This window comes from Strix uralensis, chromosome 15, assembly GCF_047716275.1.
Source record: "Strix uralensis isolate ZFMK-TIS-50842 chromosome 15, bStrUra1, whole genome shotgun sequence".
NCBI lineage: Eukaryota > Metazoa > Chordata > Aves > Strigiformes > Strigidae > Strix > Strix uralensis.
The window spans coordinates 11,231,335-11,254,760 of record NC_133986.1 but is presented as its reverse complement, the minus strand read 5'-3'; the positions used below and the strand labels follow the sequence as shown (position 1 = coordinate 11,254,760).

Below are 23,426 nucleotides of genomic sequence, written 5' to 3'. Positions count from 1 at the left end.
CATCCAGGCACCCCGGAGTTTTCAAGCTGGTGGATATCAGGGTGCAGAGCCCGTCTCTCACTGTGGTCCAGCCACCAAGAAGCCTCGGAGCAGGGTGGTGGCAGACGTAGGGACCCCTCCTCAGCCCACGCTCACCTGGCAGCCTGTTGACGAGCCACGTAAGCTGTTTTTTGGAGATATTGGTCCAGCTGAGGTCGAGGCTGACCGGCTGTCTTTTGATGATGCCGCTCAGCGCCTGGGGGGTGATGGACTTGCACCTACTCAAATCTATCTTTGTCCACAATCTCTTGTCACAGCACCTGGGGACGAGGACAAGGCTGAAAGCTGAGCCCCAAGAGCCCCCTGGGACAGGAAATGGCCGGTGGGTTCGGGGAAGAGCCTGGCCCTGGCGCAGCCCCAGCCGCAGAACAAGGCTGCTCTGCCTGGTTTCCCCGGGTTTCCCTGAACACGTAGGGATGTTGCTGAGGGTGTCCGGCCACCCAGGGATGCCCAGAACAGCCCCAGCAGGATTTTACTGCCACGTAACAAGGCTTTGAGTCACAGCTGTCTGCCTGCTTGCCCCCTCCTGCGTGCTCCTCCTGCCAAGGGGGAAGATCTTCAGCGTCCTCACTCCCAGCAGGCAAAACACTCAGCCTGGGGAGACCCAGGAACCTCACAGTAGCTCAGCTGCGCCCCGACAGCGTCACACCAGTGGCAGGTGAGGGGACACTCTCCTCCAGTCACCACCCCACATCATTCCCACACCAGCCACCAACTGAAGCGGGCCACTCCTTTCCCACTGCTCAGCAGTTAGAAACCTCCCAGTTTCCAGTCCCCGCCTGTTCCCAAGCCCTCCATCCACAGCTGTCCCGGTGCCAGCATTGTCTTCAGGCCTGCTGCCCCCTGAGGCGTTTCCAGCCAGCAAACCCAGTTTCCAGCCAGCTAACCCATCCCTGCCTCAGCCTGCCGGGAGGACGGGAGGCAGGGAAGGGCAAGGACCACGCAGGGCGGCGGGCGAGGCAATGGCATCGGCACCTCGCAAGGACATGGGCACTCAGGTGACGAGCGGTTTTGGCTTATGACAGCATTGCCTGCCACATCTCCCAGCAGAAGGGACAGGAGGAAGGCAGGAGGGGACAATAAAGACCAGCGCATGTAGGGCAAAGGCAGCAGCAGGCCGCAGGGTCCAAGGGCAACGCTGCCTGGTGAGTGCCAGCTCCGGGAAGACCCCGTCCCCCCTTGGCACAAGGTTTGGCGTGGCCATGCCTGGTCCAGGGGGGGATGTGTGTGCGTGTCCCCCTACTCCTCTCCACCCCGTGTCCCCACACTCACCACTTGTACCAGGTCTTGCACACCCGCATGCACTCGCAGAGCTCCCTGCGAGTGAGGTAGCGGAAGACGGGCATCCACACGTCGCGCTGCATCCAGATCTCCTCGCCCTCCTGCACCCGGCCCCCTCGGCCGTTGAGCCGGGCCGCCCCCCCCTCCTCCGCGTTCTCGTCGTCCTCCTCCTCTTCCTCCTCCTCCTCCTCGGCGGCTGCCTCCTCCTCCCCCCCACCCCGCAGGGGCATTCTGGTGGGTGCGTGGCGCATAACCACGCGGGGAGAGTGCTGCAGGTTGGTGGAGGAGGCGGTGATGGCTTGCAGCTTGGGGACGATAGAAGTGCCGTGGACGTCTTTGGTGGGGCGTTGGAGCGTCACAGTGAGGTAGGAGCCGTGCAGCTTGGCCTTCTCCACCTCCGACAGCTCCTTCTTGCCGCTGGGGTTGTTCTCCTTCTCCCTCACCATGGTTCTCTCGGTGGCCTGGAGCCGCAGAAGTTGCCGTCGCTTGAAGCGCTCGTCTCTGCTGGCGCTGTGGTGGTCGCTGGGGCCGGCTCCTGGGGACGAACGCGTCACCACGCCTCGCGGCGATGCCGGGTCGTGGATCAGCTGCAGCATGGGGGTGGGTGAGTTGGGCGGGGGGGTCAGGGGCTCCTCGCAACTCCGCAGGGGCCGCAGCACCTTCGCTTGGGCCGTGTCGTCATCGCTCTCCTCTACCTTCCGCTTCTGCGGGGAAGTGGGCCGGTGGGTTAGCAGGGATGGAGCCTGGGGAACACATCCCCCCCCTCTCCTCTTCCCCAGGGCACCAGCACGGTGCTGGCAGGGCCTGCACCAGCAGCGCCCAGTACCACCAGGAACAGAGTCCGCCCACACCAGCAACCAATATTTTCCCTCCCCCCTTCATAAAAGGGGATCCCCTGAGGTCGGGGGTGTCTTCTGCTTTGTGTTTAACAGTCCCCCACCTCTTGCAGTGGAAACTCTCAGGATCACAGACCAGCACAAGACACTGTGGGGACAAGGGGGGCTCGTCACCCCTGCTTAAAGTGCTGGGGGACCCAAGAACCAGGCAGATGTGCACCCTGAGCATGTGCATCACCCAGGAGAAGCTGCTGCAGAGGGGCTGCTCCTTGCCTGGCTTGCCTTAGCTGCCGTGCTTCTATCCACAGCAGCAGGCACGGTCCTACAGGCGAGGCAGCAGCTGCAGGCCAGTGTCCTGGGCAGTGCTGGCAGCCACCAACGGGCCAGCTGCCACCGCAGGCAGCCCACTCGCCGCCTGGCCAAGGAACACCCCCGCTCTGCCCCTGTGCTTCTGCAGGAGCCTGGCCTTGGCCTGCTGCCAGGCTCCCTGGGAGCCGGGGACAGAGAGCAGGGGGCTGTCAGCTCATCCTACTGTGGGATCCCACGACTGGGCTGCAGCAGCATGCTGTCAGGCCCCCCCCCGAGCTGTGCTGCACCCCCAGTGACTCCCCCCTCACTACTCACTGCCCAACTGGTCCCCTGGGGTGCACTGGTGCACGCCTGCCCTCCAGCCAGCCCACGCAGCCCAGCCTGGTTGAAGACTGCCCATCCCTTAGCAGGATGCAGCGGGATGGAGGACACAGGCCCTGCCCTGGCACAGCACAGCTCGTCTCCTACCTGGCCCTTCTCTGCGTCATCACCCTGGTAGCATTTGGGGCACTCCCAGCAGTTAGGGAGCTCGTCGTTGAGCAGCCCTTCCCCATCCATCTGCAAAGAGAAGAGGGTAGTCAGCAGCAGTCCCTCCCCACAGCCAAGCCCCCATCTGCCCCAGCACCCACGCTGTTCACCTGCAGGCAGCCAGGGTGAACGATCTCGTTGCAGATACAGCACTCCATGAGCTTCTTCTCAAAGTCCTGCGAGTCCTCGTTCTGATCCACTTCCCCGCAAAGTGCACACGTGACCGAGTGAGGCAGCCTGGGCTACAAAGGAAAGCAGGAGTGAAACCAGGGCAAGGTGGGACAGCCTTCCCCCTTGCTTTTTTCTATTCCCCCACCGCCTGAACAATGGGGAAGGGGCCAACTATCCCCCAGGAATCAAGCTTAGTCATTGCTCTCGTCTCTCTGACCCTAACTGGCCACACAGAGTTGCTGCCAGGCTGCAGCAGACTTCTGAATGACAGAATCCCAGAATCATCTGGGTTGGAAAAGCCCTTGAAGATCATCCAGTCCTACCATGAACCTCACCCTGACCGTTCTCGACTCCACCAGATCCCTCAGCGCTGGGTCAACCCCACTCTTCAACCCCTCCAGGGATGGGGACTCCACCCCTGCCCTGGGCAGCCCATTCCAACGCCCAACAACCCCTTCTGCAAAGAAATACTTCCTAAGAGCCAGTCTGACCCTGCCCTGGCGCAGCTTGAGGCCATTCCCTCTTGTCCTGTCGCTTGTTCCTTGGTTCAAGAGACTCATCCCCCCTCTCTGCACCCTCCTTTCAGGGAGTTGTAGAGGGCCATGAGGTCTCCCCTCAGCCTCCTCTTCTCCACACTAAACCCCCCCAGTTCCCTCAGCCGCTCCCCATCACACCTGTGCTCCAGACCCTGCACCAGCTCCGTTGCCCTTCTCTGGACACGCTCGAGCCATTCCATGGCCTTTTTGGAGTGAGGGGCCCAAAACTGAACCCAGTCATCGAGGGGTGGCCTCACCAGTGCTGAGTACAGGGGGAAGATCCCTTCCCTGTCCCTGCTGGCCATGCTATTGCTGAGAAAAGGATTGGGCCGCAGACTCACCGCTAAGCATTGCCGGAGGACGCAGGACTGCTTCATGCGGCCAGGCCCACCAAACTTCTTCATGTCCCTGCAATAGTGGCACATGCCACACTCGCCCTGCATGCAAGCCTTGCATTTTCGGCACCGCACCCGCCTCCGCCTGGCGCCTGACACGATGGGAGAGACCGTAGGCCTGACGGGTGTCGGGCGGGGGGTTGGCTTCATGGTGTGCGGCTTGGTGATGGGGATGGTGGGCAGGCGCACCCTCAGCCGGGCCTGGAGCTTTAGCTGGCAACAGAAATAGAGGGAAGTGGCGTGAGATGAGCCAACGGCTGCATTCAGCTTGGTCAGAAAGTCTCAGATCCCTGGCTCCCTCGCTGCAACCTCAGATAATGTGCCAGAGAACAGCCCCACTCTCTCACTTCTTGGCCTGTATCGGCGCTGCCCCGAGCACCTCTCCTCGAGCACGCTCATTCAGCCTTCGCCACCCCACACCAAGAGCTCTCCCCTTCCTCCCACCCCCCATGAGGAGTCAGAAATGGGTCTGAAAAGGGCTGCTGAGTCCCAAAAGCATTGCGGTGCTCCAACAACAGCCACTTTTTCCTTCTGAGGTAAAGACAACCAAATCCACCCAGGCAGCCAGAAAGCCCATCCTGTCTCTGCACTATCCAGGTCCCTCTGTCAGCTGCACGAGGGCACAGGGCTCAGCTCTAACACGAGTGCTCTTGTCACCCTTTCCCTCAAGCTCAAGGTGCTCTGGGAACACCCAAGCACCCGTTTACAATGTGGGTGGGACAGCACAACTCTCCCAACAGACTCTGTCCCATCAGCCCTCACAGCAAATACTGCAGCACCCTTCCAGGATCGGCCCTCACACTTTGTGTACCATGGTGATGAGCTTGGGGAAGAGCAGGCACCCGAAAAACCCAGCCCAAGCTCAGGGTCAGGGATGTGCCAAGCATTTGAATGCTGCATCCACAAGCACGAAAGCTTCTTCTCCAAGAAAAGCTGCCCAAGGTGCTTGTGCTGGTGAAAGACCAGGAAATCAGGCTGGATCCCCTTGGGCAGGGCAGGCAGGCAGAGACAGGCACCTCCAAAGGGCAACCCGAGAGGCTTGTTTGTCTCCAGACACCCAGACGGGGTGTTACCCACCCTTCTCAGCGCGATGGGGTCCTGCTCTTCCCACACACCCACCCGTGAGCCCGTCTCCTGGCAGGAAGGAAGTCAGTGACCTATGGGAGCCGGGCTGGCAGGCCACGGGAAGGCAGCCTGCGGAGGGGAAGTCCGGCCGGCCAGCAGCAGGCTGCTCCTCACCTCCATCTGCCCAGCAAGCTCAGCCTGGGCTGTAGCTCAGCTTTAGGCTCTGGATTATACACACAGCTGGAGAGGGAAGGGCAGGGGCACACTGAAAGGTCACTTTCCTGAGAAGCTGGCTGCTATTTTCAGGTAAAGACCCCCAGGAGGGAGTTGCCTTTCTTTGGGGTTGCAAGAGCCAACGCTACAGCATGGGCAGTGTGTTGGCAGGGGCAGGGAACGCGGGGGGCACATACACCTAGCAGCGAGGGGCTGGCCTGCCCAGAGAACAGGCAGGGTTGATGCTGATCAATCCCCACACCTCGCCCTTCATCCCTTGGGGAAGGTGACAGCAAGACATTCCCCTGACACACAACATAACTCATATCACCCAGGACTCCCTTATCAAGCCAGAGAGCTGCCGGGAGAGCACCCTTTAGAATCCCAGAATCATCTGGGTTGGAAAAGCCCTTGAAGATCATCCAGACCAACCATGAACCTCACCCTGACCGTTCTCAACTCCACCAGATCCCTCAGCGCTGGGTCAACCCCACTCTTCAACCCCTCCAGGGACGGGGACTCCACCCCTGCCCTGGGCAGCCCATTCCAACGCCCAACAACCCCTTCTGCAAAGAAATACTTCCTAAGAGCCAGTCTGACCCTGCCCTGGTGCAGCTTGAGGCCATTCCCTCTTGTCCTGTCGCTCGTTCCTTGGTTCAAGAGACTCATCCCCAGCTCTCTGCATCACTCCTTCACCACCAGCACAGCTCCATCTCCTCTGAGCACAACCAAGGGGCTGGAGAACATGGAGCAGCTGGGGTTGACGCAGTTACCACCCGCCAGCTGAGCCGGGGTAACCGGCACAGTGGGAGACCTCCACCACTGCCAGCAAACAGGTTTGCCTGCAGAGCTGTGGAGATGGTTGTGCCCCATGGCCTGCCTCTGCGCTGCTCCCCTCCTGCCCGCCGGCTTGGGCTGCCAACGCAGGTAGGGAAGCGGTGCCACCACAGCCTGGTTGCAGGTAATCAGCTCAACCACACGCGATACCCTCCCCAGTCCCCTCCTCACAGCTCCTACCTTATCTCTCTTGGGCCACTGGACGATGGGGATGCCTGTAAGTGCCAGTTTGGGGTCGCTGTTCGCGTATTCTTCTAGCAGCAGCTAATGGAGAGAGAGAAGGGGAGGGAAAGAAAAAAAAAGCAAGAAAGACAAAAAGCACAGGTGTGAGCAGAGTGAAACAGGGCTCCCGCCAGCGAGGCAGGCTCCGACCAGATGCCAAGGCCAGCAACGCTTCAAACACGGCTGGGAAGGAGCCCTCCTCTACCCACGCCCGCCAGCAACGATCCCTCCCCACATGAGACAGACAAGCTCTGTCGAGTCGATCTGCACGAGCGCTTTCATCAACTGCATTTCAGCCCCGAGGCCCCGCGCTGTGCAGTGGTAGGGGGAGAGCGCCAAGCTTTTGCAATCGGGGGGAGATTTATGGGGGAGGATTCACGAGGGTCACCCCCCCACATCTGCTCCCCAGGCACAGGGTAGCTGGAGGGTGCAGCGGTGGCAGGACGTGGTGCCCCAGCAACCCCTCCGTAGCCCGGTACAAGCTGCGAGGTAGCCAAGAGCTGCTCCCCCGCATTGCCTCGGGGTTTGGCTTTGACTTTGACGTGAGAGATCCCTCGGCACCAACCGGACGGGCACACAGCCCTACGGCGCGATAAGCACCCTCTCGCTCCGGGTGGACGCGAACTCCCTGTGCTCACCCTGGCCGCTTCGGCCCCTCTCGCTCCCCTCCATCGCAGCCCCCTTCCTGCAACCATTCCCCACCAAATTTACCCGTTGCAAAAGGTGCTTTATTTACTTGGCGTTGCCATGGCTACGCCGGCAGGAGTCTCCTGCCGGCATCCCCACGCGTGCAGTGCTTCCTGCTGCCAGGCAGGACCAGGGCAGGGGGCTGGCCAGTGTCCCCCGTGGGGCTGCCCACTCCCCGGGGTGTGTGCCCCGGCTTTCCGGTGCTCTCCCGCCCTTCTCGGGTGGCTGCGGGCGGCAGGAAACCGCGGCCTCCCCTTCACTCCGCGGTGCTGCCTACAGACTTTCCACCTCCCCGCCAGCCCTCCCCTGAGCGCACGCTGAAAGGAAAGGTCAGGGGCTGGGGGCTCACACACACACACACACACACACATATATATATTTTTATATATACGTGTGGGCAGGGAACCGCAGCCTCCCCCCGCCCGGGGCACCGTAGGGGGTGGCGGTGGCTCAGGCATACTTCCAGCTGGGGAGATGGACAAGGGGCTTTTGAGGGGGGCACCCGGGTCTTGTGGCTGCATCTGGCTCGGCGCTGGGGTGGGCAACAGCCCCCTCGTCCTCTCTGACCCCTCACGCTCTGACTGGGGGGGGGCACAGACACACAAGGCGGAGGGGACCCTGCGAGCGCACCACATGCTTCCCCCGGCCAGCAAAAAGTCGGCACCGGAGAGCGCACCCCAAGGAAAGGGAGGGGAGAGGTGAGCCCAAGCACCAGCCAGAGACCCCCTCCAGGGAAGCAGGAGTCCCCCCGCCATCCCCTCCCACCCTGGCTGGGTCGAGAGCGTCCCCGCGTCCCCTCCCCGTCCCACGAGCATTGCCAGCTGCCTGACCTTGCGCCTCTGGAGCTGCCGAGACTCTGGGGTGAAGTTTGCCGAGCCCTCTTTGTTTCGGTGCCCGCACTGCGAGGGCTGGGGGCCCCCCCCCCTCCCCGGACACCTCCAGGGGTTGGGCTCAGTCTGAGCGGACTCGAACTGGACCCCTGGTCTTCGGGGCCATGGCTGGGGGAGCCGTTGCGCTCCCCACCCCGAGCACCCCCGGCTCCTCCCCGGCTCCGACAACCGCGTGTTCCTCCTGCCGAGCCCTTGGGCAGCAGCAGCAGCTTCCTGAGCCTGAAACAATGCTGCTGCGTCACCCACATGCGGTTCCCAGCAATGCTTTGCAACGGGAAGATGGCAGAAGAGAAAAAGCGAGCGAACGAGCAGAGAGGGCAGAGCCGTTCTGCTGCAGAGCCGGGAGGGGCCCGGACGGGCGGCTGGCGCCGTACGGATTGGCGCAGGGGCCCGGGCGGCGCGGCCCATCTTCCTCCCTCCCTCCGCCACCGCAACTGGAGATGCCGGGGCCAGGCTCCCCAAGGCCGGGGCGAGCACAGCGGAGAGCCTTTACCCTCGCTCCGCCAGTCCCGCTCACGCCCAGCCTCCCCCAGTGCCTTTCTTTTGTCTTTGCTAAGGTGGTTTTTGGGGTTTTGGGTGGAAGCTGAACCCACCTGGATTTTAGGAGACACCACCCTCTGCACCCACACCCTCCCAACCTGGATGGACAAACCTGCCCGGACAAACATCCCATCAGCCAAGTTTGGGAGCATCTGTAGTCCCAAAGCCACCAGTGACCTAACCACTAGAGGGGGATAAACCCATGCCGGGCAAAGCAAGGTCTCCTCAACCAGCCCCAGCTCCCCAAAAACCCCCCACCCAGCTCCAGACCACCGTAATTAAAATGGAGGAAACTCCTGAAATAAAGCAAGCTCCCCAAAGCAGCACTGGAGAACAGCGACTGCTCCCACTCCTGATGCAGCCACAGCATCTGCTGGCAACCTCAGCTTTTGTCTCTCTTGCCCCTGGAGAGCCCAGGAAGCCACAAGGCCACAATGACCATACACCTGGGTCCAGACTGTCACCACCTGAACCACCACCGACACCCTCGGGCCCCACCGCACATCTCACCAGGGACACCCAGCCCGGCAGTGTGGTTTGGCCCGGCATGGAGGACGCGCGAGGTGGCTCCTCCATCTCATTGCCAAGGTCAAGCACATCAAATGGCCTGTCGAGGTGATGCCCGGTCAGGCAGGATGGCAGAGGGTTTCTGGCCTGACGCGCTCCAGGCCGTGGCACGCGCATTTGGGCAGTGATCGTGGACACGTCGGGCAGCGATCGTGGACGCTGTACCGCTGGCACAGACACGGGGAGGGACCTGCAGGCAAGAGCGTGGCCAAGTGCTGCCGTCCCACCAAGGGGGGACCCAAGGGTGGCCCAGCTCAACCTGAACTTCCTCGCCCATCCCGAGTGGAAGCAGCACCCACTCCCCACCAAGTCCTCTCTGTGTCCCCACTGTCCTGCAGCAAATGGGGGACTGTGCACACTCCCCCCCATGGCCACAGAGAAGGAGCAGAGTGCCCTGAGACCACTCGCTCCTCCCAAAGGTGCTCATCAGCGATTTTACATCCCCTGGGCTTCAGCAAGCTGACATGTTCGCTGCTTCTCTTAGATGTGAGCACCTGGAGAAACAGTCTTGGGAAAACAGATTCCAGCTGGCCGATTTACTGGGGCAGGGAAAGGAGAGCACAAGGAATGTTTCAGGCAGATGTGACCCACAGGAGGAGCAGACCATGCAGACGAGAAGAGTAACATGTTTGCAGATGAGCGAGAAGGTGTCTCTGGTCACGGGGAGACGCAGCACAACACAGAACCAGGTATGTGGGCAATGCCAGACCAAAGGCTTTGAGATGAGGTCCTGGAGACAGGATCTGCACTTTTAGGAGAGGTTTTTCTTGCTTCTACGTTTGGCACTTTAACGCCTCCAGACAGAGCCCAAATATAACCTGTTTGTGGCAGTTGCTGAGGCCGCAGGGCTTGGTGGCACTGCAGCAAGCCAACGGTTCGCACATGGGCTCAGCTCCCCACGAGTCAGCCAACAGCAGGTCCGACAGCTCTAACGCCAGAACCTCACGGACCATCCTGCTCCTCTGAAGCCTGAACGAGGGAAACCAGTACATCCCAAGAGGGGTCAGAAGCAATGGACAGAAGCAGTCAAAAAACCAGTGGGGCCTCTCAGAAGATTCCTCTTTGCCAATGACCTTTCCAACAACCCCAGTCCAGATCCACAGAGGCATCACCAAACGCACAGAGATTTTTCGGCAAGACATCAGTGCTACAGTAGCCTTTTTGATTTCTGTGGACCCTCCACATTTAAGTCACTGCAGAGCAGCCCTCAGTCACCAGTTCAGAAGGCAGAAATGTGGTGTCACCAGGAGCTTTCCAAGGGAGACAGGCAAAGCTAGAAAGGTTAAGGAGAGGCAGAGGTGGCAACATGCTCTTCCTATTCAAAATGCCTGATGCAGACCTTTTACAGAGTCTCAGCAGACAGACAATCCTGCCATGGAGCTGGAAGCACGTCTTTGTCACATCCAAAGTGTCACGTCCCACCATGTGACAGCTCCAGGCTCAGCTCATGACAGGATACAGAAGCATATTTCTTCATGTAACCCAACATATGGGCATCCTGAAGACATGATCACCACACAAGAGGTTGTGGGAAAAGGCAGAATTTTCCTGGTCTGTACCTGCTCCCGTGTGCCTGGGGACGCTGGTTAGCAGAGGGTGGCTGGAAGCGTGGTAGGATGTTTGATCTGGTAGTGCCAGGTCACTACCTGCCTGTCTGGGCTCTCTTGATGAGAAAACACCATGTTCTGATCCTGGGTAGCAGACAGACCAAATAAACATGCAGGCCACAGCCACGAAAACCTTCCACAACGCAGCGTCTGCCTACCTGGACACAGCTACGTAGCAATGGTGGCAAAGGCGGTGAGCACCGAAAACACATCGATTCTGTGCTTCTCCAGGGTGGGTCTTTCCCAACAGTCCTGTTGGCCAGATCTCAGGTCTACTAATGACCTCACCTGGTGATGTAAGGGTAAGAGTACCTGCTGCAGATCGATGGCCCTAGAGTCAGGCTGTGGAGGATGTACTGCTTTCTGTTTAGCTTAAGTCACAGAAAAGGGATTAGGCTGTAGTTCTCCACTACTGCATAAAGACAAATAGGTGAACAGAAAGGATCCAGGTCTGGGGTGCAGCATGAGGGATCCCACATGAATCACCCCTCTGAGAGCTGTGAGGGAAGGTGGAAGCATCAGAACAAGACCAGAGAAAGGAAGGGCTGCGCTTACACACAGCCAGGGTAGGACTGTGTTGTGGGAGAGTCAGCTACAGTTGTGCAAGAACACAAAAGCTATTAGAGGAGGGAGTTACACTGAAGCTTACAAAGAAAACATGACTGAAATAGGATCTGTATCCCACATCATGAGTTACAGATGCAGAGATGGCTGCTTCACACCTTTAGCTTGGTAACAACTTGTCTTTGCCTTAGGGAAAAAAAAAAAAAAAAGAAGTGTTCTCCATACAAGCTGTTGATATTGAAAAATTAGACCTCCACTTACCAGGCTTTTCAGTAACCAGACCAGTTAAAAGATTTAGCTAGAAATGTCTTACCCCTTTTCAGGTTTTACAAGCCAACCTACACTTGTCAGTTCCACCACTTCTAAGGAAAACATGAGTTTTGACAGCAGAGGTTTGCTGTGGTTTGACAAACTTGCCCTGTTTTCTCCAGCCACTGCAGTCTGATGACTAAGGATCTTCACGCCTTGAGGATGCCCTGCAGCACAGGCTTTACCTGGGAGGCTGCTAGTCCTGAGAGACAGAGTCCTGCAGCTCAGGACACTTCTGAACCTCAGAGGACAGCCAGCTTTAAGGAGCAAAGTCCTTCAGGGAAGCTGTTTGCTTTGACCAGACTGCAGGGACTTTCACCCACGGCTCATCCATGAGGTACAACCAGACACAGAGGCTGATGGGTCACATCAAAACCACAGGCACACACACATCCATCAGCTCCAGAACATAAAAAGTCCTTTGAACAGGTCTCAAAACCGAGCTGAACACCGACAACCTTGAATGTTCTGCCTTCAAAACACCCACCACACCCCACCAGCCTCCCTTCCTCAGTCCAAGGGCGAAACACTGTGCTCACAGCTCACAGCCCAAGTCTCTCCAGAGCATCGTAAGATCTGTGGTAGGGCCGAGGCCACCCCACCGTAGTGGCTCAGAAACACACACGCTGCATACTCAAAGGCCACGGCACGCACAACGCACTTGAAAAAGTCACAGGAAACCAGAATTGCAGCCACTCAACAGCACCTACTCCCACCCCCCCTTCAAGCCCTCCAGAGCTCGGCCTGCAAACAACAGCCCACCCTGGGACCCCAGAGCTGCACCTGCTGCTCCAAACGCAATGGAGCACCAGATTTACCAACAAAAATCAGGAGACAGCACTTGGAAAAGAAACACAACAGCAAAGACAAGGATATACCCACAGCTGCGTCTGGATGTTGGCTTCAGCAGAGGCAAGCAGCTGAACAGATCACCATCAGCCAGGAGGGAGAAGGTGACTGTGATTTTAGGGACTAAAACAGACTTCTGGGGAATAGAGTGAGGCTGACATCCTCACTTTAGTGCTGAAAAGGGCTAAAACACCAAAGCTCATGGAATCAGCACAGCAGGTCTGGCAGATACAGCTCAGGGTATAAAGCAGGGCAGAGGGGAAAAAAAAAAAAAACCAAACCAAGCCACAAACTCCCCCCCGCCCCCCCCGACTTGTATAACCTAGGCTCACATCCTGTGCAAACAACCCAAAGAAACAAGGCCAAATCCACCTGGGGCAAGGGAACGGCTCCAACTGTCACAGTGTCCAGCATCCCAAGGAGTCCCCAGTCAGAACTGGAAACCAACTGCGTCGCAAACGAGTGCTCTTGCACTGACACCCACAAAGGACCCAGACAGGGCCCAGAGGGTCCCCAGGTGAGTCTCAGCCACGCTGGCTGGGAGCAGTTACTGCTCCTGCTAGTCCCAACCCAAAATCCAAGCCAGGGCTGTCCCACAGCATCAGCTGGCATAGCATCGGCCCCATGCAGAGGAAGAAGAGGACACCAAGCCTGCAGACACATCACTCCCTTGCCCCAGGGTGTGGGTAAGGTCAGGGTCAAGCAGTTTCCCCGTGAGGAAATGCCTTCCCACCTCCAACCGCGCAAAAAGTGGGTGAAGCCCCGAGGAACGGCAGGGCCTGTGACTCCCTGATGCCTACGTACCTTGACGTCAGCGATGAGGGCGTCCTCATCCTCAATGCCAGTGGGAACACACTTCTTGTGCAGAGGGAGCGACTCCAGTTTGTCCACGAGGCAGCGCAGCCCCTCCAGCTCAAACTGGGTCAGGTGCACCTTCCTGCTCTTGCGTGGGCTGCCACCGTTGGGGTCCCAGGCCTGGCCGTTTTGGGAGCCGCGGCTGGAGTCGGAAGAGTCTATAGATGGGGTCTTCTTCAGACCCGGCAGGCTGCTCCGGCAGCTCCTGCCCAGTTCATCATAGTCCACATTGGCACCATTGGCTATGGGGCTGGTGAGAACGGACCGTCTTGTGACTGGTCGCCTGGGTTCCTTCCCTGCTGCATCCTCCTCTTCCTCCTCCTCCTCCTCCTCTTCCATGTTTACCGAGTCCGAGGAGCTCAGCTCCATATCTGCCACGATGGAGAAAGAGTGAGAGAAGAGCATGGTGGGCAGACAATCACTCACAGGAGGCATTCAGCTTCTAGAGGAATCCCCCCAGTTACCAGAGATGCTGCAGCAACAGATACATACGGGGACACAGCGAGAGGAAAGGACGGGGCACATAGCAGCTGGAAAAGAACAGCTAAAACCCTTTCCCATTCCTGGCTTGTTTTGTGGGAAGGCGAAGCACAGGACATGAGAAAACCTCCCAGAGGAGGAGACAGCAGTGCCCTAGACTGAATTTCACAGAATCCTAGAATAGTTTGGGTTGGAAGGGACCTTTAAAGACCATCTCGTCCAATCCCCCTGCCTTAGGCAGGGGCATCTTTCACTAGATGAGGTTGCTCAGAGCTCCATCCAACCCGACTTTGCTTTGGAGGACTTGGGATCTCCAGCCATCTGGTCCTGGGAGTGACTTGGGACCTTGATCCTGCCTTCATGATGGGAAAAAGAGGATGTGGACTCTCTAGATGACCACGAGGTCTCTGAGCCTGATTGTACATGATAAAGCACCCTTCTCTGACAGTAAAAAGGAAGGGGGCTCTCCTGCTCCCTTCCTTTCAGCAGCCTGCACTAGTTCCCACTTCACACTGCTCAGTGGTAGAGGAAAGGTGATGAAGGCACCGGAGGCCTCCAGGCAGGAGGAGGACAGAGCCAGCCTTTCCCAAACCAAGTGCTGAGGGAGATCTTGAGAGGGCCCCTTGCACAGAAATCCTGTGCTAGGGGCCCTTGCACAGAAATGGAAAGCCCCGAAGAGGCCATGGCTGTGAGGAGAGGTGCCCAGGAGTCAGCATTTACAGCCTCTTCAGGGAGTGGGGACAGATTTACTTCCAGGGTCTTGAGTGGAGGCTATCCCACACTGAAGAAGACTCTCTGAGAAATTATCTCTTGAACCACTGCTCAGGCCCCGCTTGCCTTGGCTGTAAGGTAGCCAAACATTCCTTTTGAGAGACTCCCTGCACTCCCTGGCACATTTAAACTCTGCGTGCAGGAAGGCCCTGCTCAGCAAGAAAGCATTCCTGCCCTGCAGCCCACAGCACAGCGGTGTCTACAGCAACTTCCCTCCACCTCTTCTGTTAAAAGCTTTGCGTGTACCAGCAAGGCCAGGAACTTGTGTACTGGTTTTGCAGCTACAAGGAACCTTGGCCTGTCACAGGGGCAAAGGAGGAAGTAAAAGTCTGGCTAGTTTTGACTTCTTGTTAAAAGGAAAGGTAATAAACAGCACCTCCTTTGGCCAGTCTGCAATGCTCTCTGTCTGCTCAGTACAGCAAAGAGTGAAAAGGGAGGAAATACCCAAAGAAACCAACTTGTGAAATTGAGGAAGTGATGGTCCTGAACTCTTCCCATGCAGCCCTCCCCTGCCCGCCGCACAGCTGAACCAGACCCCAGAAGGAGGGTGCAAGAAACCGCTTCGATACGGGCGAGGGAGAAATAAGGGCTGGCCAGTCAGTTTAGGGGGCTTACCCATACTGAGCGATTCCTTCTGGAAGTCCTTGGTCAGATGTGAGCGGCTGGTGATGCAGTAGACATAGCGCTCCAGCACATACCAACACATCTCGTAATAGAAGGGATAACGAAACTTATTTGGGACCTGCAAAAGAGGCAAGGGGAAGGGGATCTGCTCAGGCCTCCTTTGCCACCGCGCTGCACAGAGATAGTAGCTCTTGCTCCTGATGCCTCAAACCAGACGGATCCCCTTCCGAGAGACAGGAAACGCATGTACGTGTATAACAGCATCACTCATGCTTCTGGCAGCCTGATGTAATTCTCCTTGCAGAAGGATATTATCACCAGGCAGAGCAGAGACCAGGCACTACTCACTTGCAAGCCATTAACATTTCATTTTTCTTTTGGCTCTTCCCACCCCAGACCTCCTTCTCATTAGAAGAAAAAAGTGGCAGATGCCACCAAAGGTTTCAGTTGAAGGTAATGGTTCAAGCCCTCTTCCCGAGCCCCAGCACAGCATCCAGTGTTTGTATGGGAGGAGGAAAAGGGTGGGTCTATTAAGAGAGATGTTACCAGCTCAGCTATTTAGCAGAAAGCTGTTGGGGCTCTGTCAACTCACACACAGGCAGAAGATGTCCCTGACCCTGCTGCCTTCCTGAGGCTACACTGCCCAGGGTGGAGCAGGCACACGCTCCGTTGTTCTTTGTACGTCTCGGCTGCTCTGGGTGATGGTCTGACAGCTGGGTGCTAACCCCCAGGTCCTGCTGCAGCACCCTGAGCTGCTTTGGAGAGGCCAACAGACTGGTCATCACAGCCCAGGCATGTCCCGAGGCTTCTCTGCAGGTGTTGAGCGCTGCAGACCCCACATCTCCACAAGGAGCAAGTGAGAGCACTTGCTCGCCAACACCGTTCTCTGCTCGAGACCTCTCATCTTAGACCACATCACAGGATCATCTCGGTTGGAAAAGCCCTTGAAGATCATCCAGTCCAACCATGAACCTCACCCTGACCATTCTCAACTCCACCAGATCCCTCAGCGCTGGGTCAACCCCACTCTTCAACCCCTCCAGGGATGGGGACTCCACCCCTGCCCTGGGCAGCCCATTCCAACGCCCAACAACCCCTTCGGCAAAGAAATACTTCCTAAGAGCCAGTCTGACCCTGCCCTGGCGCAGCTTGAGGCCATTCCCTCTTGTCCTGTCGCTTGTTCCTTGGTTCAAGAGACTCATCCCCCCTCTCTGCACCCTCCTTTCAGGGAGTTGCAGAGGGCGATGAGGTCTCCCCTCAGCCTCCTCTTCTCTAGAATCTCTAAGATCAACACCCAGCAGCAGAAGGCAGCTGGATAAGGGAAGAGGCAACATGCTGGATGTGCTCCCATGGACAGGTTGGTGCCTTCCTCCTCAGGCAGCCAGGGGAGCGCCCCGTCCCACTCACAACAAGGTTTCCAGACCCCTCGGGAGCCCAGTGTGACCGCAGGCAGGATGAGGGGAGGTAATAAGCCTTCGTGCACACTGCAGGCTGTCGCTCTGCCCAAGTCCCTGCCTGTACATTTAGCAGGCTGGGACATCTCGCTTAGACAGCCAGAGTTGGAGCAATCTCTGAGGGGGAGGCTCGCCTTGCCTCTCGGCTGCGCCCTCCCCGCATCCTCCCAGCTCTCCCGCAGGGCCTTACCCGAGTGCGGTCTTCGATGCTGTAGATCCGGAGCTGCATAGGGATGTTGAAGCTGTGTAAGAAGTTGCCTCCAAAAACCAGTGTGTCCATGGGCGTGTACACAGCATGGATCCAACCTTGGAGAGAAAGCAGAGTTTGAAGAATACTTCTGAGTGACTAGGTGAGGTCAAGGTCTCACCACTGACAGTCCCTATTAATTGAATTCCAATCTCTTACAAAATGTGCTCTTTAGAGCAGCAAATCTGCACAACCTTGATGCTGCTCAGTTAAGTCCAGCCTGACAGTTGCACCCTTAACCTGCATCCAGGTTAGCTGCAAACACACAGACGAGCTGCTGACCCCCCGTCACATCAGCCAGCCCCAGCAGCAGTGGGGGGCTACAACAGGACCCCAGCTCTTCGAGGAGGGCAGACACTGATGCGTTACAGCCACCGTGTCACTACTGAATTACTCAATACCCAGCTCACTTGACCCATTTAAGAGCTAGAGACAGACTTGTACTTAGGTACTTCAATACACCCGCAGATCTGGCCTCGCATCGTCCCGTGGTGGCACATGTGCCAATATCCACTCCCTGTCCGTAGCTTTTTGTCATCCTGGTCTCTCTGGAAAGTTGCTTCCTAATGGCGTTAGGCCTAAGAACACCAGCAACAAGGAAAACAATCTTCCGAAGTCTGTTCAACAATTAAAATACCCTCAAAGTAACTCAAGTTCCAGCTCTCTTATCTCCAAGGCTAAGCAATCCAGCCAAGCCCAACATTTTGGGAATTCCAGTGTGAGTTTCAGGCAAGGCCACTCAATTCAAAAGAAAAGAAGTGTCAGTTGTGATAACAGGACTCAAATGAGTAACTTGTGCAATTCCTGGTGTTTTCTGTAGCTTACAGCGGGACTAGGAACAACACAGCTTATTCCTGCACTGCTGTTGGGAGATGAAACAGCAGGTTACAGCGACCTTAGACATCTGAGACAGTCTTATGGACACAATTTTTATGCAACAGTTTTATTAGCAGCCTTCAAAGAGGTCCAACAACCCTTCTGCTCACAAGGGAGTATTCCCTAGTGCAAGCACACCATTTTACAGACACCACAGGTCTCCGTCACAGGTTCTAAAAGGCTGTGAGCCAGACCTTGCAAACAACCAACCTGAGCTGCTTTTCCACCTGCCTCCTCCCTTCTGCCTTTGCTGTTTTCTAGCACAGCACTGTACTAACTGTGCATGCAAGACATCGCTGATGCCCTCCAATTATTCTGCTGGCTAAACCAAGTCAGGCTAAAGATTTCTCTTAACTCTTGAGAGCTTCCCACTCCCAACCTCAAAGTCTCCTTGCCCAAGCCCTCTGCAAAGCAGTTACCTGCAAGTTTCTACATGTTACTGCTTCCCAGCTCCCTACTGGGTTTCACGGTTTTCCAACGTCTAGCTACATGCTTTCCAGTTCTCCTACCTCCAGTACATGCAGACTGTTTGACTGTCTTTCCTTGTGTCCAGAGCAGTCACCTTGTTCCTTGAACTCACACACTGACTCCCCCTTCCTTGCTTCACAATTTGAACATAACTCCGCAGAGATTTCACAAGAGACCCAGGAAGCTGAGGAGCTGTTTTTGGGCCAGCCTCTGTCCTCAACGTGCGCTGCTCCACATGTCAACACAACAGGCTCTGGGAAAGCCTCTTTTAATAATTGATCAAGCATGAGGTGAGCCAGCCACAGCCTTCCTGTCGCTTGGGATGAATCCACAGTGCCATGACAGGCATGTTTTGGGAGCTGGCAAGCAAGAGGATGGAGCCACGTAACATCTCCCTCTCCCCGTTACTCCTGAGGGAGAAAGCTAGAGCCTGCCTGTTCTGATTTTGCTCGTGTTCCAGGAGTTTCACGCTCTTGCCACAACCCGGGGAAAAGCCAGGATGTGCCTGCCCACCCTGTGGTACCTGAGGGGATGACAAACGTGTAGCCCTGCTTGAGCTCAATGCGCTGGCACTCTGACACTCTGTCCCCAAGAAAAATGTCTCCCTGCTTCCCTGAGAGAAGCCAGTTTTCATAGAGCTCCAGGTTCTGGGGTGTAGGAGGGATCAGCCAGAAGATCTGCAAATAAAAACAACACGTGTATGTAAGTCATCACATAATTAACAACTACTGAGTAACCCTTCTTCCTTCCAAACCTGCCCCGCTCCCTCTTCAGACATCTAAATCTTTTCCTCTCCCCACTCACAGAGGGTGGAAATCTGCAGAAATTCCCAGTAAAGTGACCTAAGAAGCTGTCCCATTTGGGAGGGCAAGCTACTGAGTGAGGTGTTTCCCAACCTGGCGCACTGAGCACCACAGGTTGACTGAGCTTGGGATATTTTGTAAACGTATTATTTACACAAGCATCGAGAGATATAGAGCCCAAACACACCAGTGTTAGAGACCAAGGAGATACTTACCTGCGTGTTTCTGCCATGTTAGTAAGAGCTACGACTGAACTAGGGAGTTGCACCTCCCTGGCTCCATGCAATACAGGTGGCAAGTTGATATCCATCCCCAAGGAGGCTCTTCAGAGACTGTCAGCTCCTCCTCTGGGGGAAGGCACTGGAGCCACAAACCACCAGAATCGCTTGGAATGTCTGGCAGCTACAGCTCCTTTGCAAGGAAAGGTGGGGGAAAAGCCCAGATTCTTCAGGTGGAGCAGAGTTTGCTGTGTTCCCTGAACTTAGAGTAAGTCAGTAGAGAAAAATGGGACCGAATAATTGCTCAGGACTTGTCCTAAAGAAGTGACAAGGGGTTTTTTTTCCCCCCAGAGATCTGCCTTCACTGGCTGTGGAGGGAGCCCTTTAGCTGGACAGTTCCTTCGCAGCAGTTACAAGCAAAGGGCTCCCTAAGCCCAAGGCTGTCCAAGGCTCTCGGATGTCATCCAGCCACCACAGGCAGCCTTTTTTACCCCCTGGCTCCTTGATGAACTCAACCCTAAATGGCTGATCATTTTTATTAGAAGCAGCAAGGTCTTTTCTAATGCTCACAAGGGTTTAAGTCAGGAGCTGGGTGCATTTCACTGGCCAAGAGGCAGGACCTGCCTTTGGTAAATCCTGCACTACAGAACACTCCTCCACATCAGCTTTTCCTAATACTACTAAGCTGAGCTACTACCAGATTTTGCTGCCCTGACTGCATCGATTTAAATGTACTATGATGAGTCTGTTTGCGTTGCCACCCTCCCTGGACAGCAGTGCAAAGTTTCCTTGACTACAGTAGAGCTGACAACTGCAGCTAGCAAAAACTTGAATACAAGCTCCTCCGTGCTGTTACAGTGGTAACGCTAAAGCGGAAACTGAGTCCCCTGACAACAGGGACATCCACCCAATGGCAGTCAGAGGGGAGGTTTTCCCAGCAAGGACTTCATATTGACCAAGTGTCATGTTTTGAACACGACTGCGCTCTCTAGAGCGGCAGAAGTGCTAGCTAAGGTGTCTGACTAAATTGATCAAGTACTAGCTAGCCCCTTCAGTGATACAGTACCCAAACTATTACAGATCTGGTTTCTGAAGGTTACGAGAACAAATACAACATCCCCAACTGTAAGGGGAGCTTAAGGTGCAATTCACCCTGCCTAAGGACAAGTGGGAGGACTGGCACCTTCCCACATCCCCTTCCAGACAGAGTTCTTCCAAGCCAGAACACCACACAGCTGGGGTGATGGACGCCTGGCACAGGGAAATCCCTGCACAGTTATAACTGGAAGTCACCCATCAGGGAACAAACACTGCACTCGAAGTTTGTAAGCAGATAAACTCAAACTCGATGGAGCCTGGGGTTAGTTTCGAAATCTTGGGCTGGGCTCAGCTACAGGAAGTAACTCCAGACAAGCAGCTCATATCTGACACTGTTTCAGAGCTACTTCTCACCAGAAACCATTCAAGGGTTTTGCAGTAAAGACCTGTCACTAACCTTCAGTTCAAATGCTTCTGCTTTTGAAATCACTTGATGCTTTAAGGTGACCCCTCAGACATCTGTTGGCTATTTAAAATCCCTGGACAGCTGAGCTTTAGGAGAGGCTCCTATTCATCTTTAATTACCTTTCTTCCATTTGCTGCTGCTCCCAGTGTGCTATCGGCGCCACACCAAGAGGTGATCACCCATGTAGCCAAATGATCTCTCAGAAGCCCAAGGCACGTTCTGTCATTTAGCCTTTTATAGGGTTGTCTCAGCATCATCTCTACAGCACGAGTTTTCAGCCTGTGCCTGGTGGACCTCTGAGGGCCTGAACTACTTCCAAGAACCACAGATAAACAAGTTTAGGGTGGAAAGACTTCAGTTTGCTGTCTGGGATCTGTGTCTTCAAGGATTGACAAGCGAATAGACTAGAAGCCACTCTCCTAGAGCATCTGTAACTTCCCCAAGAGGGGCTGTTCTCCTACCTTTCCCCCTCGATGGATGTGATACCACACAGAAGTACCACCGAAGTCCACGTGGAAATCTGTGTAGCAGCCCTTGACACTCATCAGACAGTATCTGGCGGAAAATAAGATGAAAACAAGGTAAAATGAGTGGTGATCCAGGTTTTAGAGCAAATACGATGTATTCAAAGAGAACGGGCTGCCCAAACCCAGGCCAATGGCTCAGAGCAGTGCCAGAAGCCAATGACTGCAGTGCTAAGCACTTTAGCTGCAGGGAGGCGGTGGTTCGCAGGAGACAGCTCGCTTTGCATTTGTATCACATCCCCGCAAAAAGATCTAGCCCAGGCAAAAGGAGAGCTTTCATCCTCACACCCCCGGCAGCTCTAGGAACCCCCAGTAGCTCAACTGACTCCCCATTCTCAAGGTGGTGAGCACCAAGAGTTTCCCCCAAGCTCTTTAGAAATCACTCGACTGCCCTTCCACACAGCATTCGGCAGGGACTTAAATAACTAACTGCAGTGTCCTTGGAAGTGTCACCTGCTGAAACAAACAGGGAGACTGTTCCTCCCGCTTCCCCTTGGTACAAACTGCTTCTCCCTTGGGCAGTTTTCTTGCAGGAGATGCTTTGCTGCCTGCTACCACTGGAACAGCTCAGGAAGTCACTTACTTCTGCACCTTTGGATACTGCATCTCCAGGATGGCATTCGTAGACTCTGTCTGACTCTCCTTCAGGTGTCTGGGCCACATGTTATCAACCCAGTCAATCAAATCCACCTACAGCAGAAAGGTGGGAGACATGAGTAGAGATGAAAGGGGCACAATAACCCCTTTTTCTATCCCCAGGCTGTTCTAGAGGCTCAAATACCTATTGCCTGCCTGGTAAGCCCCCAGCTCACACACAGCTGGACACTGGGGCGTTGCACCGGGCCCATCAAAGCCACTGCAGTGCTGCACGCACTGGCCCAGAGCAACCCACAACCAACGACAGGACTGAGGAAGGGGAGGAAGCCCCGGTGTTAGCTGAATCACCATGACACCCCCATTCTGGCCCTAGGTTGGGTTTTGGTAGCAGGGGAGGGGGCTACAGCAGTGGTATCCTGTGAGAAGCTTCTCGAAGCTCCCACGGCTCCAACTTGGACCTGTCTTTGGCCAAGGCCGAGCCAATTAGCAATGGTGTCCACACCTCTGTGATAACATATTTAAGAAGGTGAAACTGAGAGGAGTTGTGAGGGAGATATCTCTGCAAACACTGAGGTCAGTAGAAGAAAGGAGGAGGAGGAGGGCGGGGGGAGGTTCACTGGAGCAGAGACCCCCCTCAGCCCATGGGGAGAGGACAGGCTGTGCCCCTGCACCATGGAGGTCACCGGTGGAGCAGATGCCGACCCGCAGCCCGTGGAGGACCCCACACTGGAGAAGCTAGCTGTGCCCACAAAAGGCCAGCACTGAGGGCAGCCTGCACTAGGCCAGTCCATGAAGAGCTGCAGCCCATGGGATGGACTCATGTCAGAAAAAGTTCATGGAAGACTGTCTCCTGTGAGAGGGACCCCACTCTGGAGCAGGGGAAGAGTGTGAGGAGTCCTCCCTCTGAGGAGGAAGGAGCAGCAGAAACAACGAGTGATGAACTGACCACAACCCCCATCCCCTGCCCCCTGTGCTGCTGGGTGGAGGGAGAGAAATTGGGAGCAAAGCTGAGCCTGGAAAGAAGGCGTTTTTAAGATGTGATAATACTTCTCACTGCCCTATTGTGATTGTTAAATTAAGTGGTGGTGGTGATTGAATTAAATTGATGCTCTTTTTCTTCCCTTTTGTCTGTCTTTTGCCCACAACAGGCAAGTCATGAACTATCCCTCTCCACCCTTATCTTGATTATCAAGCCTTTTACTTTATATTCTCCTTCTCATTCCTGAAGGGGAAGGAGTGAGCAAGCAGCTGCATGGTGCTCAGTTGCCCTCCAGACTCAAACCACCCAGCAACCTTCCTGATACTACCGGTGCAACCCCACGCATCAAGTACTTTGGACCAGCTGCTCCGATGCCAGCTGCTGTACAACGGGTCTCTGAATTCACACAAGCAGCAAACAACCACAGCAAGATCCCAAGCATGGTACTGTGATGCTGATTTTCTACTTAGGGGCTAGGCAGGAACTGCACTGGGCTTCCATAAAAAAAAACCAAAACATGCTGGGCAGCATCTGCTAGGGTGGGATTCAACTCGCTAAGCTTCAGGACAGCCAGAGCAGGG

The 23,426-nt window shown here is 55.9% G+C and overlaps 1 protein-coding gene across 4 annotated transcripts in view; it reads right to left on the bottom strand.

Annotated features, from left to right (window-relative positions):
* Positions 1 to 23,426, bottom strand: part of KDM2A (lysine demethylase 2A) — a 53,419-nt gene that overhangs the window by 3,475 nt on the left and 26,518 nt on the right. For 2 of the 4 annotated variants that reach the window (XM_074885389.1, XM_074885390.1), the window contains 12 exons: positions 21,853 to 21,959; positions 21,207 to 21,300; positions 18,744 to 18,897; positions 16,820 to 16,935; positions 15,167 to 15,293; positions 13,250 to 13,671; positions 6,391 to 6,474; positions 4,042 to 4,308; positions 3,104 to 3,235; positions 2,934 to 3,023; positions 1,312 to 2,024; positions 136 to 299 (listed from right to left, as the gene is read on the bottom strand). In XM_074885389.1, the coding sequence (XP_074741490.1) occupies positions 136 to 299; positions 1,312 to 2,024; positions 2,934 to 3,023; positions 3,104 to 3,235; positions 4,042 to 4,308; positions 6,391 to 6,474; positions 13,250 to 13,671; positions 15,167 to 15,293; positions 16,820 to 16,935; positions 18,744 to 18,897; positions 21,207 to 21,300; positions 21,853 to 21,959 (2,470 nt within the window). The other 2 variants (XM_074885391.1, XM_074885393.1) reach the window with 2 other exon arrangements.